At 45.8% G+C, this 22,684-nt stretch overlaps 1 protein-coding gene across 1 annotated transcript; it reads right to left on the bottom strand.

The window, feature by feature from the left end:
* Positions 1–4,419: 4,419 nt before the first annotated feature.
* Positions 4,420–22,478, bottom strand: LOC311224489 (dehydrogenase/reductase SDR family member 13-like; the record flags this gene model as incomplete). The annotated part of the gene is made up of 5 exons (XM_084309504.1): positions 4,420–4,679; positions 7,323–7,649; positions 15,817–15,940; positions 17,809–17,923; positions 22,351–22,478. 5 exons carry the CDS (start codon positions 22,476–22,478, stop codon positions 4,420–4,422), a joined length of 954 nt encoding a protein of 317 aa, XP_084165630.1.
* Between the last annotated feature and the right edge of the window lie 206 nt (positions 22,479–22,684).

Genomic DNA, 22,684 nt, shown 5'->3' with positions numbered 1-22,684 from the left:
TTGCTCACAGACCCCCTCTCCGATGCTGGGCTCTTCGGGTCGGCAATGCAGCTGATGACGGCGGCTTGCAGGGACATGGAGGAGGAGCGTGCAGTGCTCCAGCCCCATTTCCTTCCACCCGATGTTGCCGGTGAGGTTCGACGGAGGCCACGTCGTCGGGGACCCACGATCGTCGCCACCGCCACCACCACCGCCACTGCTGGACCTTCGGCCAAGAAGGCCAGGAGGAGAGAGGGTGCCTCGACCGCCGCAGCCAGCCGACCGACGCCCGGAGGTGACGGTAGGGATCGTCGTGGCCAGGCACCCCAGTACCATCCCTCCGGGCCTGCTCCCCATGGGGGCAAACACCAGGCTGTTCGTGGCAGGCGCCGCTAAGTGACGTTCCCCCCCTGATTACCCCTGTTCCCTTCCCCGCCCCAATTATGATTTTTTGATACAATAATAAAAGGTCCCTCCTAGGAGGGAAATTTTTTTGTTACAAACTGTGTGTTTATTCACTGCATATGTTGGGGATATGATGTGTAGAACCCTCGCCTAGTTGTGGGGTTGATAGGAGAGCTGGACTTGTTAGTCTTTAGCTGGTCGCTACATATATATGTGCTTAGCAAGGCCTGTAGCTAACACTCGGTCGAAAGGCTTTTTTCTTTCCTCGTCCTGAAGAAATATGTTTCTTCCTATAGTGGTAAAGATTTACCGTTGTCTGAGGAGGTTGTGTGTTCTGTTACATTTGAAACAGTGGCATTGAGCCACAACACTGTAGTGTTGGCCTGCAGAAGTACTCGTGTGTGTGTAGCTTGTACCACGGTCTTATAGACCCTCTCTCTCGATCTTCTGTGTTTTTTCTTGAAACATGAAACACGGGTGTCGTGTTCACACATAAACCTTGGCCTTTCGCAGACAGGATATACGCTGTTTCATTAGCATGCTGGCTACATAGGTATCATCGTGGCTTGTTTACTATCGTATACGGGGTTTGGGATCATGAGGGGGTAACCGGATAAACGCCTCCTTCCCTCTTTTCTGATTGGTCGGGGGGTTGGGCCCTCTATCATTCAGTCCTACTGCGCTGATTGGTCAGTGCGGCATGGGGTAGGGAGAGGGGGGGGGGGGTAGGGAATTCCCTGACTCCTCGCCTGTCATGGTCGGTTGAGTCATGGGATTCCCCCCGCCATAGAATACGTCACTGGGCGCGTTTCTATTGGTTGCTGACTTCCGTGAGTTCTTTACAGGCCCCATGTGTGGTTCTCTGTTATTGTCAATTTGGTGTTGCTGTGCATAGAAACTTGAGAGTTCTGCTACGCTCGGTATATATGTATCTTGAGCCTTTGGTCACGTGGCTCAATGTTACATAAACTTTTCAATTTATTGCTCACATGGGAAGTCTCTCTGGGGGTTCCCCGTCCCCTCCTTTATGGAGCAGGTTGACAGGGTATTGTTTAGGGAGTTCCCTGACTCCTCGCCTGTAATGGTCTGTTGAGTCATGGGTTTCCCCCCATCATAGGGTACGTCGCTCCCTGTCCCCTCTTTTATGGAGCATGGTTGACGGGGTGTTGTTTTCGTATGGGACCCATGTCCGTATTTTCTTCTGTGGACTGTTGCTTGGTCCATGTTGTGTTGTACCTTGCGCTGCGCTGAGGGAGCCTGGTCCTTCTCCATTCTTTTTTGCCCCTCTCTTCTCCTGCTTAGGCAGGGCTGGGAGGGGGCTGTTGAGGTGGTTCTTGTAGAACTCCTCTGGCATCCCAGTGTACGTCCCGGTCCGCCAGGCCCGGGTTTAAAATAGTTTTCGTCGACCCGTTGGCCTGGGTTAACCCCTTCTTGAAAACTGGAACACTGGTACTGCGGTATAGCCAGTGTATACCCGCAGTTGTGTTTTGGAGTTTTTTCTTGGAGGAACGGTATCTGGGTTCTTGTTAGAATGTCCATTGATATGTTTTGGGTCTCGACGCATACATAGTGCTGGCCCTGGGTGCTTCTGATAGGAACCACGCATGGGCTTGCGCGCCTTGGTTGCTCATCATTGAAATGGCGTTTTTATGGGGCAACTGGGATGGAGTTTGTCTCTTCCGAGCGCCAGTGTACTAGGCTTGTCTCGATGAATTCTCGTTCATATCTGGGGGATGTTAACAGAATAGATCAAAGCATTGGTAGAGGGGTCTCACGCCCTTGGGGTGGGCCACCGGGCGCGGTATGAAGGGGACCGTCTGGGTGGCGCCCTCTATGATGTTTTGGATCGACACGCGTACCTACCCCCCTCCTGGGACTGGGGATGACGGCGTGATTAGGGCACGGTACCCTGAGGGACTTTTTTCGGGGGGAAAAATGCCGGGTCGGCCCGGGCGTTGCGGGGTTTGACGTTATGGAGATGTTCGTGGTTGTGTTACTACGTGTTACCCCTCACTGTTGCTTGGTCCATGTTGTGTTGTACCTTGCGCTGCGCTGAGGGAGCCTGGTCCTTCTCCATTCTTTTTCGCCCCTCTCTTCTCCTGCTTAGGCAGGGCTGGGAGGGGGCTGTTGAGGTGGTTCTTGTAGAACTCCTCTGGCATCCCAGTGTACGTCCCGGTCCGCCAGGCCCGGGTTTGAAATTGTTTTCGTCGACCCGTTGGCCTGGGTTAACCCCTTCTTGAAAACTGGAACACTGGTACTGCGGTATAGCCAGTGTATACCCGCAGTTGTGTTTTGGAGTTTTTTCTTGGGGGGTTATAGGAACAACCGCCTCATGTTAGAACCAAGGGGATGGTTGGTTCCCTGGTGTGTTGGTAGCGGAGTCAACTCTCGGGGTAGGCCGGGTTTGGCCCTGTCTACCTGTGAGTGTGCCCCCGTACCTTTCATGACGTCTGCCAATCATGTCAGCCTTCTCTGCCTCGGCCCCTCTAGAGAGTCGAGGTTTTTTTTGTGGAGGCTGTTACATGGTGCACAACATGCCAGCATACGCCCCTTCCGCCGGGGTGCTGTTTCAGCAGACCCCTTTGGCGCCTGTCTAGTCCGCAGTGCTCCAGGCTCAGGTCGAGTGGCCTGTTGCCTGGATTGAGGGATCGACCTCTTTGGGGGTCGTCTCCCCGGTGCGCTGCCTGCTCCCGCTGTGGGTGTAGCCTCTTGAGTGCTTCGGGGCGGCGTGCTGTAGGGGGGAAGGGCCTGCTCTTGGATGGGCCCTGTCCGAATACGCTGGCGATGTGGGGGGTGGTGTCACTAGTGACCACCTGGTGGGGTCTCGATGCTGCGGCGTCGTTGGCCTCTCCAGGCCCCCTTTTCCGGGGGGGTCCAGTCCCTTCCTGGGTCTGGGTCCTCCTTCGCGCTCCGCTGCTACGGCCTTGCCACAGGGTTGGGCTTTTGCTCTTGAGCCCGTGATATTAGGGGTTGTAACTGGGGTTTGTTCATTTCCGTTCGTTCCCTAGTGGCATGCGGGTTGCGCGTTTGTGTAGTCGTGGGTAAGTCCCACGGTCTGCTCACCCTGTGCGTTGAGTTGCTAAGACTCCTCTTCGCACAGTCGGATCCGATACCCTCCCGTCCTCCGCTAGGGGGGTCCGGGGGCTCGGGTCCTCCCCGATTCTGATGGTTGTGGGGGGCCTCAGCGGGTACATTTGTCGAGCTTCCGCTCTGCTCAGCTCCTGTATTGCAGTAGACGCAGAGCGGAGCTATGCGATAATATAACGTACGGTTATGTATATAACCATAGTTATATGAGCATAGTGACGCTCTGCGTCGGACTCACTGAGGACCCCGTGGTCTTGCCTTTGTGGTGAAAGACTTGGGAAGGAGCTGATAGTATGGCCACACCCCTGCTTATGTAGAGGAGCGGATGGGGGTGTGGCCAGACAGATGAGGTATGTAAAGGTGCATGTGAAAAAAATGTCAGTGCTAATACTGATATGGAAGAGTATTGCAGTAGACGCAGAGCGTCACTATGCTCATATAACTATGGTTATATACATAACCGTACGTTTACTAACATGCACCTTTTGACCCCTTGATTTAAAAATGTTGACGAAAGTGCACTTTTTTTTGTATTGACCTAATTTATTTATTGGACTTGACAGATCAACAATGTAGGGATCCCGTTCTGGCAGTGTCATGTCTCTTGTGCTTTGGTAGTGTCATGTACTGTCTCTTGCCACCTGTTTTGTCTTGAAAGTGTAGAAGTGCAGCTGTTTGCCGTATTCATGCTCTAATTTTTTTTTTTTTTTTTTTTACGATTTTTTTTTTGCGTTTTTCCAGCTTTTTCTTGTCAGACATGACCGACAGAGGAGAGAGTGAACGGGATAAGAGTGGGAGAAATTATCCCCCGAGAGTGTGAGGCAAACCCGGGACGGCCGCGTAGGTGTGCGAGGCACTATGCGGTGCGCCATGAGGGCGCCCTAATAAAGTTTTTTTAATTTAATTGAATGATCGTGATCAAATGTCCTGGACTGATACGGGAGACTTTCAAGACAGTCCGCTCAGTCTCTCGCTCACTTCCCACAGCTTCTTGGCTGCCGCGGCATCCCTGGCTCTGGGATAGACGTCCCTCACGGTGCAGTTGGAGAAGTAGCGCCCGCTGAGGTCCTCGATGCCCTCCTGGAGGGCACAGTGCAGGGTACACTGTGCCCCCTGGACACGGTTCTTGAAGAAGAACCAGCCGATTGTTGCTACAGGTAACATCAGAGATAAAGCGGCGCTGCGCCCAAGCTCAGTGTTGATGACACCTGGGAGGAGGGAGAGACTGCGTTTTACATTTACTCATTTAGCTGAACGCTTTTATCCAAAGCGACTTACAAGTTCTGTACAACAGGTCAAGAAGGGTACAACTCTTTCAGCTGAGTAACAATAATTATTTGTATTTTCAGACTGTATAGGCGCCGATACAGCCTGAAAATACAAATAATTATTACCCTTGTGTCATCATCACATACCGCAATATACTGAGCACACATTAGGAACAAACACATAATTCAAATGTAACGTTAGCGCCCACCACATCAAGTACGTCTACACAACATATAAGAGTTGTAGGTCGGAAATTATGGAATAAATTTACCAACAAAAAAGGTGTTTAGCCTGCTCATACCTTAACACTTTGACTGCCACGCTATTTGGTTATCATTACCCTTAGAATGCCAGCCTTCTAGTCGTTTCCGTGGTCATTGCACTATGTTTGCGAAGCTGTGTGTGTGTTCTGTATTATAGCTGTAGAGACACAGTGTGGCTCATTTTGACAAACATTACTTGTAGTCCAGCATGGGAATAATAGTTTGTTTCCACACGCTGTAGTTTGTAGTTTGTTACACGCTAAACATCGCGCATTTCCAAGATAATACAGTCTTCTTTCATAGATTGCGAGATCAAACGCGTTATGTGCAATAAGCCCAAACCGTTCTGGCTAATCCCCTGAAACCCAGAATACTCCCAAATCAAAGGTATATGACATGTATATATATACCATCACAAAGTCATCAAGGGGGGGGGGGGGGGGGGGCAGTAGTTTTAACTCAAAACTATGATCGCGTTTGCCGAGCATATTTTTCGTTCGGTGAAACACAGAATCGTTAGGAAAACACGTTTCAGATTCTGTAAAATAGACATAGAATGTACCTTACCTTAGCCAAAAGGTATTCCAAGAAGAATAATTCCAAGTGATCGCATCGCCATCGCGATTACCAGTGTATATGTCTATACACGTTTAGATGGTCAAATACGCTTAGGCGATGGAATTTCTAGGCGATCAATGTGAATCTATGTCCCAGCAGGAGGAGTGGCCACTGGCCAAACAGAAATTAAAGTTAGAGTGTGATTCAACCCAAGCCATTGCGGTTCAGACATGGACGATACCGCCACCTGGTGATAGTCGATTGGCATTGCAGTTCTAATGTGTGGGGATGGTCGAAAATAATGCAGATCACTCTGGGCAAGTCTGTAGAGCGGGGATCAAAGTAAAAAGATCAAACGATCCAAAAACGACTTTTTACGTTTTTTGGCACTCAACCGTTGGCGCCCAATAACGACTTTTTACGTTTTTTTGGCACAGAAAGTGTTAAAAGCGTGGGGCAGCACGAATAACTTGGCTCTGCTAATGTATCATGCTTCCATTCAACAGACGGCAACACACGTGAAGTCAAGTCTCACTTGCGTGATACTTCCTCTACATACTCTGTCAGTACCTGGCCAGGGTACTCCTGGGTCCTAGTGCCCCCACGTTACACTATATGTTATGCACATGTATTTTATATGTTAATACAATTGCATTTATCTATAGTCCTAATTCTGTCACTGGTTGATGTCACAAAGAAGGGTGTATCCGAAAGCTGTCTACAACATTTGTAACAGGTGATGAAAAAGTAAACAAATAATTAACTGTATTAGACATTATAATGTCAGTGCTTAGCCTTATTTCTAAATCACGCGTTGCGAAGGCTATTGGCACTCGGCTTTATATTTCTCAAACAAGTTAGATTCTGTTTATATACGAGCATAACCCCAAGGCCCACAGCGTTATATAACGATATTTAAATAATGAGTACGATTGCATGGTATCGCTACATGCGCTTGATTTGATATTGTCCTTCGAGATATTCGATAATATCTTTCACGGTCATGCCTGTCTGCTACAATTACTGCTGCCATGATCACCTGTTTAGAGGCTCATTTACATAGAAAGGGGAGATGTTCTGCCCATATTACCTCATTTAAATATACGCCAATTGCACGGACGCAAAGCCTACGTTACGCATGAGCAACCTCGTTTCATTCATTTGAGAGCGAGATGCGCCGGCTTTGCTTCGGAAAAAGCGTGCAAAGCCTCTGTGGATTCCGCCCTGGGTGTGGCCGAGCAGAAGGCTCAAGATTAGGGCACACAATAGCATCTGCAAATAATTTATAGATGTTTTATGAATGTCTTAACAAATCATTTGTTGAACATGAACAAATAAATGGAGGTACAGTATAGTCGTTTTTTCATATCCATTTTTCAAAGCATCTACAAATGTGTTACTACACATTAAACAACATTATTTAATGATGAACAAATCAAGTACAAACAATGTTGATAATGAGTTATAAATAGGGATCTCCGATATTATCGGCATACCGATATTATCGGCCGATATTGGCATTCAAATGTGATATCCTGCATATATCGGTATCGGTTGATATCGGTATTGGAAATTAAGAGTTGGACAATATCGGTATATTGATATCGGTAAAAAAGCCAATATCGAACATCCCTAGTTATAAATAATGTAGAACTAATTTGTAAATGTTATACAAATATAGTTGTAAATGATTTAATAATCATTTATGAATGTATATAAATGATATATGGTATATAAAGTGTTACCATATATATGACAGACCTGGATGGAGGCTGTAGCAGGTGACGTTGGTGTCCTGCAGCCTCTTGGCCAGCTCGTGAGTGAAGAGGACGTTACACAGCTTGCTGTTGCTGTAGGTCTGCAGCATGGCCATCGTGGAGGAGCCCACACCCAGCCTCTTGTGAGTGTTGAGCAGGTCGAAGTCGATCTTTCCCAGGTTGTGAGCCACGGACGCCACGTTGACCACCCGGCTGGGGCCGCACTCCCTCAGCCTGCCCAGCAGCAGGTTGGTCAGCAGGAAGTGACCGAGGTGATTGACACCGAACATCATCCCCAGGCCGTCCTCCGTTCTGCTCTGCATGTAGACCCCTGCAACGGAAGAGAGAGAGAGAGAAAAGCTCAAGCTCTTGTCTCTATGATTAGATTCAAATGTATTGTCACCATACAGCACATAAGGTACAGTACAACGAAAAGAAGTTTGGCATCCAACCAGAGTGCAAAAATGTAACCGTAAAGTGCAATAGTAATATACAATGTACAGGTGATTAAACTGGGTATAAAATATATAGATTAGTACTACTGAGTAATCGTGCTAATCAGATATATGTATACAGAGTTGTAGTATTAATATGTACAGTGATACAGGTATAAAGACACTATGGTAGTAAGTCATACTGGCCAGCAGCGTCACTAGTAAGAGTAGGTAAGGGATATGTACAGGTATAGATATAGTATCTGCAGATATGTAAAGGATTATATTTTTTATTTTATTTTATTTAGCCTTTATTAACCCGGTTTGTCCCAATTGAGATCCAGGATCTCCTTTACAAGGGAGACCTGGCCAAGAATATGCAGGTATGTACAGATGTATATACAGCATTATTGTACATGCTATCATACTTCTGTTGTGAAATAGTTTGGACAGCCCCATGTATTTGCAGTTATAAAGTCAACACAAATCACATGATGTGTGAAAGTAATACGTGACTTGAAAGTACTCATGTACACAACAATCCAAGTTGCTGTTTAAAAACATTGTTTAAAGGCAGTTATACAGTTTGTCTGTAGGATTCCATTAATGCACCAGATGTAAAAAGATTGCAAGCCTCTAGATTGCCAGCATTTAGTCTCCCTGGGCCATCACAGTGCCATAATTCCAGCTTTTCCGGTCCTATACGTGTATATTAACCCTCTATATGCCATACTGTTGCCCTGAGGCAACAAAACACATTTGGCCCTTTCATTCGCCTTTTTCTTTTTTTTAATAATACACGTCTCAGGAGATTATTAAAGTATTAATTAAAGTATTAATTTATTATTATAAGAGTATTATCTTTTGTCTGTGGTGGAGTAGTCCTTTCAGGAAGCAAAGCCACATGTGACACAGTGCCAGTAAAAGATAAGATAAAACTTTTGTAAATGTTTAACCCTTTCACTACCACACTACCAAAATGGTTAACCCTTTCACTGCGACAATACAGAAGGTTTCACTGCCACGTGACAAAGGGTTAACCCTTTCACTGCCATGTGACAAAGTGACAGAGATTAAGACTCACACACCAGGTATAATGTCACAGAAACCCCCATCCCAGAGACTCACACACACCCACACACCCACACAGACAGACAGACAGACATATCAGATGACACCCCCTCACCCATTAGAACCTCACGCAGACAGAGACCAATGACGAATCATATCCGAGCATTTAGATTCGGGTTGAGCAGATATAAACCACTCATCTTGACATTACAGGAACACTCGACAGAACCAAGTTGTCTGTGTCAAGGATGGACCTCTGTTGCTGTGTAACCTGTGCTTTGTCTGCTGAATAAATGACCTTCTAACCAACTGGGCCACCGCCAGTCTGAATTCTTCTTGGAACCAGCGCTCTCACTCACAAAATCTACTTCATATGTCTTTCTACAATTACCCTGCCCATACCCCCCCTTCCCCCTCCCCCATGCTGCTATGGCGCCCGGATTTCCCCAAAGGGATCAATAAAGGAATCTCTTATATCGGCTTATCCTAAATCCCTGGCTGCCCACTGCGTGCCCCTCCACCCCACCTACCCAACCTCCTCCAATGTACAGTTTCTTCGTCAAATACTCTCTTTTTTGGACTATTTTTGTATCACAAACAATACTGTATTTGTAAATCTGGTGTGTCATAAATGTAATACTGTAAATGATGTAAACAAGATGAAAGTCTTTCTCTGGTCTGCATCCCCTTAACAATTGTGTGTATTGAGCTGTACTGTACCCATTCTGCAATCTGTTAATACAATTTTCAATCAATCAATTCAATCAATCAATTGTCAAGAGCGATGTCGACATTTGGAGCCCTGTGCCGAGGCCACCGTCGTTCTGCAACTTCCCATTGTAAAAAATCAGTGTGGGGCGCCACCCGCTGGTTCTGTATCGTATACGCTCTCGCTCGGCATCGCTCTCTGCACTATCTCGCATATGTGCATGCGCACTGAATAAAGACCACAAATGTACCTTTAATCCCAATATTCATCTGACCACACCCCTATCAGCTTACCCATATAAGCAGGGGTGGGGCCACCCACTCGCCTCCTTCTCGCTTTCACCACAAGGAAGAAGTGCCTCGGTAGATCCCCACACTTGACACCATGATGGAAAGGATTAGGAGCAGCTTTGGGAAACAAGGATACGTTGACATCATATCTTTATTTTCTCTCTCACTATTTTCGAGAAAATACGGCGATATTGTCTTCGTACTGGAGTGTCTGGAAGATGATGATCATTCTAAAAACCCTCCACCGGTTTTCGTATTGGGAGCACGCCGCTGCATGCTTCTCAACTGCAGTTCCTTGCTGTGTTTGTTGGGGTGAAACCTGTCAGGCCACAGCTGAACTGTCGGACGCGCCGCTGTTGTGAGAAGCGGTGGGTTTCAGGTTGGGTGAGTACTGTTGCTGGCGGGCTTCACTTGTCTGTTAGTGCTATGGGGGCTACTTGACAATGTTTATGGAAACCAGCCCCAGGCTAGGGTTCTTTGTTCAGCCACCTAGGCGACAGAAGGCCTTGGTCTGAAGACCATTGTAGTTTTAACTAGTGGGCCGCGACCATTAACACTGGTGATCCCTGTGTGTTCTGGACGAGTGGATTCTCTCTGTCCCGTGTTAAGCCCCTTCTTTCATATCCAAATGAGAGTATTCCTTCACGAGGAGATATGTGCATGGATGTGCGATAGGCAGATCCATGTTCAAGTCAGCTACACAGGCCAGTTTGGTATTGTGCTGATTCCGTCGGGTGTTGGTAAAATCACCGTTGTAAAGCAGTGTTGACATCTTGTTTCTCTTTTCTCTTAATAAGTGAGGAGAGGTTCAGAACGGCGGCCTGTCTGGGTGAGTGTTATGTCATTGTATACATGTTCAGGTGATAGCTGCTTAGCTTACGGTTAGCCAGTCAGCTGTTAGCTGCTGCGTTAGCCTGCTGGGATCGCTGCATGGCCTACTTAGGTGGGCCTACTGTTAGCCAGTCAGCTGTTCGCTGCGGCGCTAGCATGTCGTGATCACTAGGTAACGTTAGCTTGCTGCTGTAGGCCAAGGCCTGGCGCGGGGTAGCTTTAGCTCCTCGCGCGCCGCCGCGAGCGCTTCTGGTCGCGTGCGCCGTTAGCTCGGCGTCTCGCGAGCAGGGGCAGTAGCGCCCGAACAGTTGGAGCGGCCGTTAGCTTAATGCTACTCTGTTGAACGTGCTTTGATTTTAACATGTTTTACACTCTTGACTACGACGTCATCCTTGACAGGGGATATTTCGTCGACCCTGCCCTGAGCCTGGACGGGGATTGCGTCAACAAAGAGGACTGTAGCGACTGGTTGGAGCGACGACGCTGCCCAGTTCGAGCAACACAGGATCGGCTGTGTTGTCTACGGGGTCTCGAGTCTGCACTTCGCTGATCTACGTTCCGGGTAGGACAAGGTTTGACCAGACCTTATAACACGTCTTCTGGTTTTACTTTTCTAAATGTTGTGAATAACGATGTTTTTCCCAAAACGTGTGTTGCTGCAATGCATTTAGGATACGATGCGAGTTATGTGTGAGCTGTTTTTGTCACTGGCAGTTAGCTTCTCCGTGCAAATCGGGTTGTTGTTACAGATGTAATGATCTGGTTGTTGTGTGAGAAACATCATGGTGTTTATATGTACCGTGTACTCACAACTAAGGTAACTAACCTATGAAGCTATGCTTAGTGACAAGTGAGTAAAAGAATGTTCTTTTCTCAGCCTGTGATGACAATGAACAGTGTGTTCACACATTAACAGGTTTTCCTGTTTTAACTGGCCGTATTGAGGGTAAAATAAGAGGATTGTGTTTCCCCCCGGTTCCCTGGGGACTTTTTCATCCTCCTATCAGACATGTTGTGCACTGATTGTGTCTTTTGTGTGGTAGGGATGCGATGTAACCCTTAGCTTGATTGCTGAGGTTGTGCTAAAACTGCAGGAGAAACTTTATTTTCCTAAACGAAAAGATTGTTTGGTCGCTGTCGTGTGTGCTTAGCAAGGCCTGTGGCCGATACTAATCGAGAATTATGTATTCTCTCATTATGAAAAACGGCGTTCCTCTGTAGAGTGTTTTTGCCATTTTTTGTAGGTGATGATGGGTTGTGTGTGTCATGTGACCTACAACTGGGTTGGACTGGCCACAGAAGCACATGTGTATGTTGGACCGGGGCTCTTAGAGCCCTCTCTATTCTGTGTTTTTTCCTTAGTAAAAATCAGATAGCAGGTTAGCTCGTGCGCTGTGTGGAGCTGTCAAACGCTTCATGGAGCTGACTATGACTGTGTCATATTCTCTTTTTGTCATTACATCGTATCATGGGTGTGGGGTCGTAAAGGGGTGAACTGGTAACCTTTCCTCTCCTCCTTGTTTCTGTCGGTCAGGGGTACACCCCCTGTCCTTCAAGGTTCCCGTCACGTGGCGGTTCGGCACGTTACGGGGGGGGGGGGGGGGGGGGGGGAGGGAGTTTCCTGGTCCTACGGCCTGGTATATTGGGCGTGTGCACCGCAGGAATTCCCCCGCCGTAGAGTACGTCACCGTGCGCGTCTCTGTTGGTAGGACTTCCGTGTGCTGTTCAGGTCCATGTGATGGATCTGTTTCAGGGGGGTGGTCAGGGCTCCTCCTCACCAAGCGCCTATTCGGGCCTTCTGTGAGTTCGGACTCCTTCTTCCATGTGAGGGAGCCTCCATCAGAGTACAGAGCCTTCCTCCTCAGATTGTCAAAGTGAGTGGACCCTCTGGAAGGTGTCCTATTCTATTTTATATGTATTCGATTCAATTCGATTATTGAGTGTGTATGGGTTCAGTGCCTCTTCCCCGGAGAGCCCTAAAACCAATTTTTTACATGGCTCAAGGTGCAATATATTCTTTTCAATCTGTACAGCTCGCGTGGGAAGTCTCTCTGGGGATCCCCGTCTCCTTCCTATGGGAGGGTGGTGGGATGTAAAAATGTGAAAAAATTGTACCCCCGGCTGTGTAGACTGGGATACATACTGTTGATGCTTCCTTCTTTTCTATTCAAAAAGTGTTGGAGTTAGGAAGTGTCACACCCCTCTTGTCGTTCCCCTGGGCGCCTTGGGGATTCAATGACAGGTCTAAATAGCCTGTTCATTGATGGGGGTGTGTCCCGACGCACGTATAGTGCTAGCTCGCTGTAAACAGGCGACTGACTGGCACGCCTTGGTTGCTTGTGGTTAAAACGGCGTTTTTATAAAGCAACTGAGATGGGGGTTTTTCCTCTTCCGACGACCAAATCCCACGACCTGGGATGGTTTTCGACGGATTCTCGTTCATGTCTGGGGGATGATGACGGAATGGATCTGAACATATGTAGAGGGGTCTCACGCCCTTGGGGTGGGCCACCAGGCGCGGTTCGCCCGAACGTCTGGGTGGCGCCTTCTTTTCATGTTAAGATCGACACGCATATCTGCCCTTTCTCCTGGAGTAGGCATGTCGGCGTGGTTAGGGCACGGGACTGGTTCTGGTCACGCTGGTCCGGATCAGTTGAACCCGTTGTCCGCCGGGGATGCAGATCTGCTGTTCTGGTACCCTGAGGGACTTGGGCTTTTTTCAGGGGGAAAAATGCCAGGTCGGTCCGGGTGTCACAGGGTTAAGCGCTATGGAGACCCTGGTTGGGTACGTTTTTACTCAGCACTGTCGTAATGGCTTACGGCCATGCCATTCTGTACACGCTCGATCTCGTCGGATCTCGGCCGCTACACAGGTTGGTCCTGGTTAGTACTTGGTTGGGAGACCGCCTGGGAATACCAAGTACGGTGTGCTTAGGGGCTGGTTCTCCATTCTTTTTCGCTCCTCTCTCACGCATGGCGAAGAGGGGCCTGTGGGGGTGGTTTTTGACCTCCTCTGGTGACCCTGTGCTTCCCGTACCGCCAGGCCCGGTCCGAAGTAATGTTTCGTCGACCCGTAGGCCTGGGTTAACCCTTTTTTGGAAACTGAAACACTTGTACTGCGGTATAGCCGGTGTATACCCGCAGGTGTGTTTTGGAGTTTTTTCTTGAGGGGTTATAGGAACAACCAACGCATTGGGTAACACCAAGGTGGTTGATTCCCTGGTGTGTTGGTGCAGTGTCAACTCCCGGGTTCACCGGTTGAGGGTGCCCCTGCACGTTCATGACGTCTGCCAATCGTGTCAGCCTTCTCTGCCTCGACCCCTCTGGGTGGTGGTTTTTAAATGGAGGCTTGGTCATGCAACACCGCCAGCTTACGCTCCTTCCACCGGGGCGGCTGTGTTCAGCTGTCCCCTCTGGCGCCTGTCTCGTCCGCAGTCTCCAGGCTAGGGTTAATAGCCTGTTGCCTGGTTTTTCCCCGGTGCGCTGCCTGCTTCCGTTGGTTAACCTTTTTTGTGTGCTTACGGCCATGCTGACTGCCTGTTGCAGGGTCAGTGTGCCAGGCGGTGTACTATTGGGGGGACGGGGCCCGCTCGGCTGAGGGGCCTTTGTCCGAATATGCTGGCGATGTGGGGGGCGGGGCACTACGTGCCCACCTGGTGGGGTCTTGATGCTGGCATCATGGACTTCTCCGGGCCTCCATTCCAGGGAGTCCAGTCCTTTTGGTGGGTCTGGGTCTTCCTTCGCGCTCCGCTGCTACGGCCTTGCCACGGGGTTGGGTTTGCCCTTGACCCCGTGATTCTGGGGGCAGTAACGAGGTTGTTCCTCCGTTCGTTCCCGGGTGGCATGCGGGTTGTGCGTGTGTGTAGTCGTGGGGTCAAGCCACGGTCTGCTCACCCTGTGCATTGAGTTGCTTGAGTGCCTCTTCGCACGGTCGGGTCCGTCGCCCTCCCGTGAAGCCCCTAATAGGGGGGGTGCCCTCCATTAGGGTGGGTCGGGGGGGCTCGGCCCTCCCTGTTCTGATGGTTGTGGGGGGCTGTCAGCGGGGTGTATTTGTCGGCCGTTGGCTCTCGCTCGGCCTCCCTTGTGCAGAGAGCGATGCCGAGCGAGAGCGTATACGATACAGAACGTTAGGTTATGACTATAACCAAGTTCTGTTAGTATAGCGACGCTCGGCATCCGACGCCGCTGCAGCCTTTGACCTCGCCTTGTGGCGAAAGCTTGGGAAGGAGGCGAGTGGGTGGCCCCACCCCTGCTTATATGGGTAAGCTGATAGGGGTGTGGTCAGATGAATATTGGGATTAAAGGTACATTTGTGGTCTTTATTCAGTGCGCGTGCACATATGCGAGATAGTGCAGAGAGCGATGCCGAGCGTCGCTATACTAACAGAACTTGGTTATAGTCATAACCTAACGTTACTGCAGGTGGGGGAGTTTTAGCCTACCAAAACTAATAAATGCCAATGTCAACAAAAATGAACTGACTGTCATGTGTTATTCTTTATATGTTATTCTTTATACAGAGCACATTCAGAAGCCTAAATACGTTTTGCCACAAAAGGTGGCAAATTATTAGGCAAATTATTATTATTTTAATTAAAATAAATCTCCTATCCTACTGTAGGCCTACAACTAAATTTTAATTAGGCCTAATTATTTCACAGTGACATAGGATCATTTGCCAAGCTTTTGTTAATTTTTTTTATAGAATATAAAACTATAATTGTATCTTTGTGTCTTGTTATGTTAATCTTGTCTTGTTAGTAGTAGAGGAAATGGCATGTATAGCCTAAAATATATTCTAGCCTACATCTCGAAAATATTTCCAACTACCCAAGTGGGGCCTGATTGAAAAAGTTTGGGAACCACTGGTATAAATCATCTTTAACCCTTTCACTACCACACTACCAAATGGTTAACCCTTTCACTGCGACAATACAGAAGGTTAACCATTTCACTGCGACAATACAGAAGGTTAACCCTTTCACTGCCACACAACAAAGGGTTAACCCTTTCACTGCCACACTACAGAAGGTTAACCCTTTCACTACCACACTACAAACAGTTAACCTTCTGTAGTGTGGCAGTGAAAGGGTTAACCCTTTGTTGTGTGGTAGTGAAAGGGTTAAAGAGTAGATGGGGCTAGTAGTAACAATACAAGCCCACCTGCGTTGTTGATGAGCAAGTCCAGTCTGGGCTCAGTCTTCAGGAAGGTCTCAGCAAATGAACGAACAGACGTCAGACTCCCCAGATCCAGCTGCATGAACACCACCTGGTCGTTCCCGCTTTCCTGCGGGACATTAATGGTCGCTTAGCGACGTATAAAGTATGGGACATGAACTGTTGCTAATGGTATATGGTGCATTTATAGAACAGCTTTTAACCAAAGCGCTTTTCAATTTGTTCCTCACATTCACCCATTCACTCACACATTCACACACCGACGGCGGAGGCGACCATGCAAGGTGCCGACCTGCTCATCGGGAGCAGTTAGGGGTTAAGTGTCTTGCTCAAGGACACTTCGACGTGCTGCCCAGGAGGAGCGGGAATCGAACCGGGAACCTCCCGGTTCCCAGATGACTGCTCTACCTCCTGAGCCACTGTCACCCCCAATGCTTTTTTTGATCCACTTTTTCTCCCATTTTCTATATTTTCTCCCATCCCAATTTTCGTATCATCCAATTCAACCCTCCCCTGTCACGAACGCTGTTTCTTGCCTCCCACAAGCCGGCTGCAATGTGGACTAAGTCATACATAGCACAAGTCCCCTCCGGTACTTTAACGGTAACAGCAGTCGCATCTTTTCACCTGCGCAGCTCGATCTCTCAGTGGCGAGGAGTAATGCGTGGGAGGCTTATGCTGCCCCCAACACTTCCTGATTCTACTGCGCAGGCGCACCAACCGACCTGTAGGAGTCGCTGTCCACAACGCCCGATCCCCACCCATCAGTTTCCCACCCTCTAATACTGCCAATTGTATTAGTACGGACGACCAGCCAAACTGAAAACAATGTGGAGAGCTGGATTCGAACATGCGAACCCAGCGTCTCCACGTTGGTGGCGAGTGCCTAGCCCACTACACCACCTAGCCGCCCTTGTCACCCCCAATGCTAATGATTAATGTAAATGCAAATGATTCATATACATTTTTAAAGTAATTTCAGCATAAAAACACTGAACAAAGTACAACACATACCTTGGGGGGGGGTAATATAAATATATCATATTAGATTAGATTCTGATTTATTGTCATCATACAGCACAAGTACAGTACAATGAAAATAAGTTTGGCATCCAACCAGAGTAAGTTTGGCATCCAACCAGAGTGCAGATGCAACAGTAAAGTGCAACAGTAATATACAATGTGCAGGTGATTAATGGTGATGGGTGTAAAATAGATACATTAGTTACTACTGAGTAATAGTGCTAATCAGATGTATGTACAGAGGTGTAGTGTTAATATGTACAGTGACACAGGTATAAAGACACTATGGTAGCAAGTAGGGATGTCCCGATCGCATTTTTTTGCTCCCGATCCGATCCCGATCATGTGATTTTGAGTATCTGCCGATACTGATTTTCCCGATCCAATCTTTCGGCAATGCATTAAGAAAAAAGAAAAGAAAAAAATGCAATCAAGTTGACCCTTGAGGTTGTTTTTTTATTTAACAGTATCCAACTATCCATTATATCCAACATGGATATGGCTTTTTTAACAGTATATCCATTATATCCAACATGGATATAGCTTATTTTTTTTCACTTATTGCAGCATTGGATAAAAATTCAAAACAAAATAATAATAAAGCTTATCAGTGGTGCACCACAAAATAACCATGTATTGTAAACTAAAACAAATGATGTGCAGAATAGTGCAATAACAAGGGTAGTGCAGTAACAGAGGTAGCTTGACTAGCTTCACAAGTTCAGTTACATTCAGTCATAAATAATAAAATAAAATATAAAATTGGCTTAGTGCAGAATAATTCTAGACTATGAACTAGTCTAGTTTAAAAATGCTAATACATCAAATAATAATAATAATAATAATTTATTCCCGATTTTTACCCCCCGATTCCGATCTTCTGAAAATCATGTGATCGGCCCCGATCTCCGATCCCTAGTAGCAAGTATACAGTATATATAAAGTAGATCTCACCATCTTGATGTCAGCGAGGGCCGCTTCACCTCTCTGTCTGTTGCGACAGGCCAGAATCACCCTGGCCCCTCTCTTAGCCAGGTCTAGGGCCGTCTCTTTCCCAATGCCCGTGTTGCTGCCTGAAGCAAAAATATTTAAAATTCCTCCTTAAAACTGTGTGAGATCTTGTTTTTGGCAGTCTCGTGCTTCTTACACAGGCTGTGGGGCAATGGTCACTGTCGTATTCGATTTAAAGAGAATAATCATTCAGGACGAGGAGATTACGTTAAGTTGTTTATTGCAACATTAAGCATGAGTGTGACTCCATCCACGGCTAGCAGCCAACTGACTGTCAGGACCCCTTGTGCAGGTATACATAACAGGAAGGTGCGCCTGGCGTGCCTGTCGTAAATGACATATTCAAGGCATGAATATTAGTCACTTATGCCTAAGTCAAAAACCCCACAAGCTGAGATCCTGTCATATTTATTCACAAAAATAAGATCAATGGGTCTCATTCCCGAAATGTTTTCAAAGAGTTATTCTGGAAGACTTATCTTGGAACCACTGAGACATAATCAATGACAAGTTCACTCTGAGTCCTAAACGTGCTGGTAATATGTCTTAAGTGGCTGAAACGGTTGCACAAATGATATTATCTGATATCTGCTTGGAGAATGTGATTCTGTCGTAAACTCAAAAGCGCGTTCCCGTTCAGGTCATTTGCATACAAAACAACGCCTCCAGAGTTCCTTATAAGGCAAAGTAATGACGCTGTGTGGAAATAGACGGGGATAGACTTTCTGGTGGACCAAATGTGAAAATGATACATTGTTTGATTTTGGTCTGCGTTCACACTACCCTAATTTGTAAACAAAGGACATATGTCGCATCTATTGGACTATAGTACTCACAAACGTAAACAGTTGCCGGCAGCGTAATGAGAGAGATACTATTACGACGAGCACGGCGCAAGTCGACTAGAGAGTAGAGAGAGAGAGAGAGAGAGAGAGAGAGAGAGAGAGAGAGAGAGAGAGAGAGAGAGAGAGAGAGAGAGAGAGAGAGAGAGAGAGAGAGAGAGAGAGAGAGAGAGAGAGAGAGAGAGAGAGAGAGAGAGAGAGAGAGAGAGAGAGAGAGAGAGAGAGAGAGAGAGGAAGAGAGACTGTCCAAGTGCGGCGTGAGTCGAGAGAGAGAGAGTCCGCACGCCTCATCATTAATTTGAGTTGGGTCGCGCGCAAGCTGTCACTTGGCGCTGTCAAGTTGGGTCGCGCGCCAGCCGCCAGCCCGCCACTAGGCGTTTTTCACTCATTTGCTCTAGATTAGATACTATATAAAGTTCGACCGCGTTCACACCAACAGCAAACGAACCATGGTCCACTTTGAAACGAACCGAGTCCCAACTTTTCAAGAGGACCATGGTTCAGTTGTTTGGTCCTCATTATAGTTCGGTTTGCGTTCACACATGTACAAACCAAACGGACTATCGATCTAAAGGGACCATGGTCCACTTAAAGTGGACCAAACAGGGTAGGTGTGAAAATTGCGACCCATCGAAATGAGATTAGATTAATGTATTGTCATCATAATACAGCTCGTGGACTCGTGGTACACCTGCCGCAGCACGCGTGCACACACACGCGCGCGGCCGCGCGCGCAGTATACTGTACGGCGTAATGAATGAACGCAGTATAGGCTTATTATTCCATTAATGCCTACGGTGTAATGAATGAACGCAGTATAGGCTTATTATTCCATTAATGCCTACGGTGTAATGAATGAACGCAGTATAGGCTTATTATTCCATTAATGACTTGTTGCATTAGGATTTAGTAGATACTACTGTATATGCTCTGCGCTACGTACAGTATAGGTACAGTACAGTCTGTACTTATACTGTACGTAGAGCAGAGGCAGAGCATATATAAGTATCTACTAAATCCTAATGAAACAAGTAACTAGAATATATTAAGCCTATATCATTAGACACGTAGGCCATACTGGCGCACACAAGACTTGCTATTTCCATGTGATCAGCTTTAGTTCTTATTTATTTATTTATTTATTTATCCACTGTCATTTCAGTGTTGGTGTATAGGCTATAGTGTATTTCAATATAAGTTTAATTGATTAATGATATATTCGAAGGAATGCAGGTTTATAGCTATATCAACCCCCTCCAATGTACAGTAAATGACCAAGTATGGTTTTGTCAATATTCCAATGTACAATTTTGCTTGTACAGTGTCCCCCACCCCTCCTACCCAACCTCCTCCAACAGTTTCTACGTCAAATGTATATACTCTCTTTTCTGGACTCTTTTTGTATCACAAACAGTACTGTATTTGCAAATCTGGTATGTCATAAATGTATAGATGTAGCAGTACTGTCTATCTGTATGTCATGTGTGTCATATATGTTATGATGAATTGAAAATGGGGGACCCTGATGTAAACAAGACGAAAGTCTTTCTCTGGTCTGCATCCCCTTAACAATTGTATGTAATTGAGCTGTACTGTACTGTACCCATTCTGCAATCTGTTAAAGTTTTCAATCAATCAATCAATCAATCAATCAATCAATCAATCAATCAAGGATACATTGCATGTTGACCTGCATTCTTTCAAATGTATATAATTAATCATTAAAACAGATGTGTAACAAATAAGAAATACAAATTCCACAGAAGGCATTAAATAATCATTATTTTCAATCATTTCACAATAATTGCATAATTGTGTTTGAATATCTGAGTAATTAAAGTAATTATACATTTGTCCAAAATAGCTGGTTCAGATATGGTTAAGCAGCTGCCCTGTGATCAGATTAATCCATATTATTTATTTTTCCGACATCAAATGCGTAATTTCTTGTCATATTTATTTTAATTATGATTAAGTAATTAATTCCAATGAGGCCTGTAGCGTTAACATGAAGGAATCACTATGAGAACACAGTCTGTCAAGTTAATAAAATTTTTAATTAGTCAATCAATCATGAGATTTGATCGTGGCTGAGAGCAGATTTAAGAGTGCTTCTCAGCTTCTCAGCACTCTTAAATCTGCTCTCAGCCACGATCAAATCTGATCTCAGGAAAATTTGGGGACTCCCGCTCCCAGCCCTAATATGTCTTAAATGGGCCGAAATCTGACTAAGACGAATTTTTTTGTAGTAAATTCGTTCGGGAATGAGAATAAGGGTAGACCTAGAGTCATTTTTAAGGTTTGGCCTGGTGGGCTCAGTAACTAAGTGGGAAAGACTGAGGTTACCACTGACTTCTTTAAGGTGCTTTGCACCACCACTCAACCAGTCAATATTAAAATCACCCATGACAATCACCTCAGAGTCAATATATTGCGAAAGGAGCTCAGCTAATCTATCTAAAGAGCTAGCATCAGCAGAAGGGGGTCTGTAGACACCAATTACATATAAAATTGTTGATCCCCAACTCGACCTTTATGTATATTTAGGTAAATATGTATATATTTACATTTACATTTAGTCATCTAGCTGACGCTTTTATCCAAAGCGATTTACACGTTTTGTACGACAACTCTATCAGCTGAGATAGATTAATTTGACTGATGTCTACTACAGAGTCAGCTGAGATAGATTAATTTGACTGATCTAAATTCTGGCACCTTCTTGCACTTAATGTCTCCCAAGGTGATGCATTTAATTATGTATTCATGAGATGCTTATGTTTTATGTCATATTATGTGGTGTTATGTTTGTACTGTACTTGTATGCTCATTGTGAAAAGGGAATTCCCATCAGGGCAATAAAGGTTTTATTCATTCAACTGCAAAAAAACTAAAAGCACTTTGGCTCAATAATGTGAAAATAAGGGCTTCTATAAAAAATTTAAAGCCACACAATGTAGTAACAAAACATTAAATAGGAGGCTACTACTTAATTCCCCCCCTTAATAATATGATCAAATTAAATGTTTAGTCTTACTACAATGCACAATGCATTGCATGTTTTGATTTGTGACTACTACTATGAAAGTGCACGTACTAGGAGAGGACATTGCATTTCAATATGTGGAGTGAAACTGTGGAACAGTCTGAATGTTGTGCTTAATAAGCAATGTCCAAATATAATACAATTCAAACAGAGTTATAAATGAAAAATAAAATAAAAAGTAAAACATGAGTAAAATAAAATAAAAATGTAAACACCTGTGAATGTCAAATCCCTTCCTCATCCCTGTAAACAAGGTACGCGAAGGGATTTGACATTCACGGGTGTTTAAATTTTTATTACATTTTCTTCATGTTTTACATATATTTTTTGTATGTTTTGCATACAGTATATTTGTATATATATATAATATATATATATATATTTGTTTTGTAAGGATTTAAATCATTAAGGAATTACATACATTTTGAGTAGTGGAAGAGGGGTATGATTAAATAAGATATACTTCTTCCTACTCCTTTTTCGAACATGTAAATTGAGTTATGTTCTTCTTTTTTTTTCTCCTTTTTTTTTTAAATTTCATTGTTTTATTTACATGTTCGAAATAAAGATTTCAAATCGAATCAAATCAAAGTGCACTCACCGGTAACAATCACAGTCTTCCCGTTGAGTTTTGCACGGCTTCTGCAGGAGGCCCCTTTGACACAGACATAGTAAATGATCACGTAGATCCCCAGAGCCCCGGCCACGAGGAGAAAGGTAGACATGTGGCGCAGCGTATGGATCACACTCTTTGCCCTGCTTCACCCGGCGAGTCACTAAAGCTCTTGAGCAAACTATACTGTACTTTGTATAGAACAGTGTGAGAATTCCTAAACCACACGCCCACTCCAGTCTCTTGTCCAATCGCAGAGCAGGTTCACAGATCTACCCCATGGTTTTGGGCGTCCTACTCTCCTACTCCATAGAAACG

The sequence above is a fragment of the Notolepis coatsorum genome (genome assembly GCF_963971535.1).
Source record: "Notolepis coatsorum genome assembly, chromosome: 1".
NCBI lineage: Eukaryota > Metazoa > Chordata > Actinopteri > Aulopiformes > Paralepididae > Notolepis > Notolepis coatsorum.
Note: the sequence above shows the minus strand (reverse complement) of the source record. Positions and strands in the feature narration are given on the sequence as shown.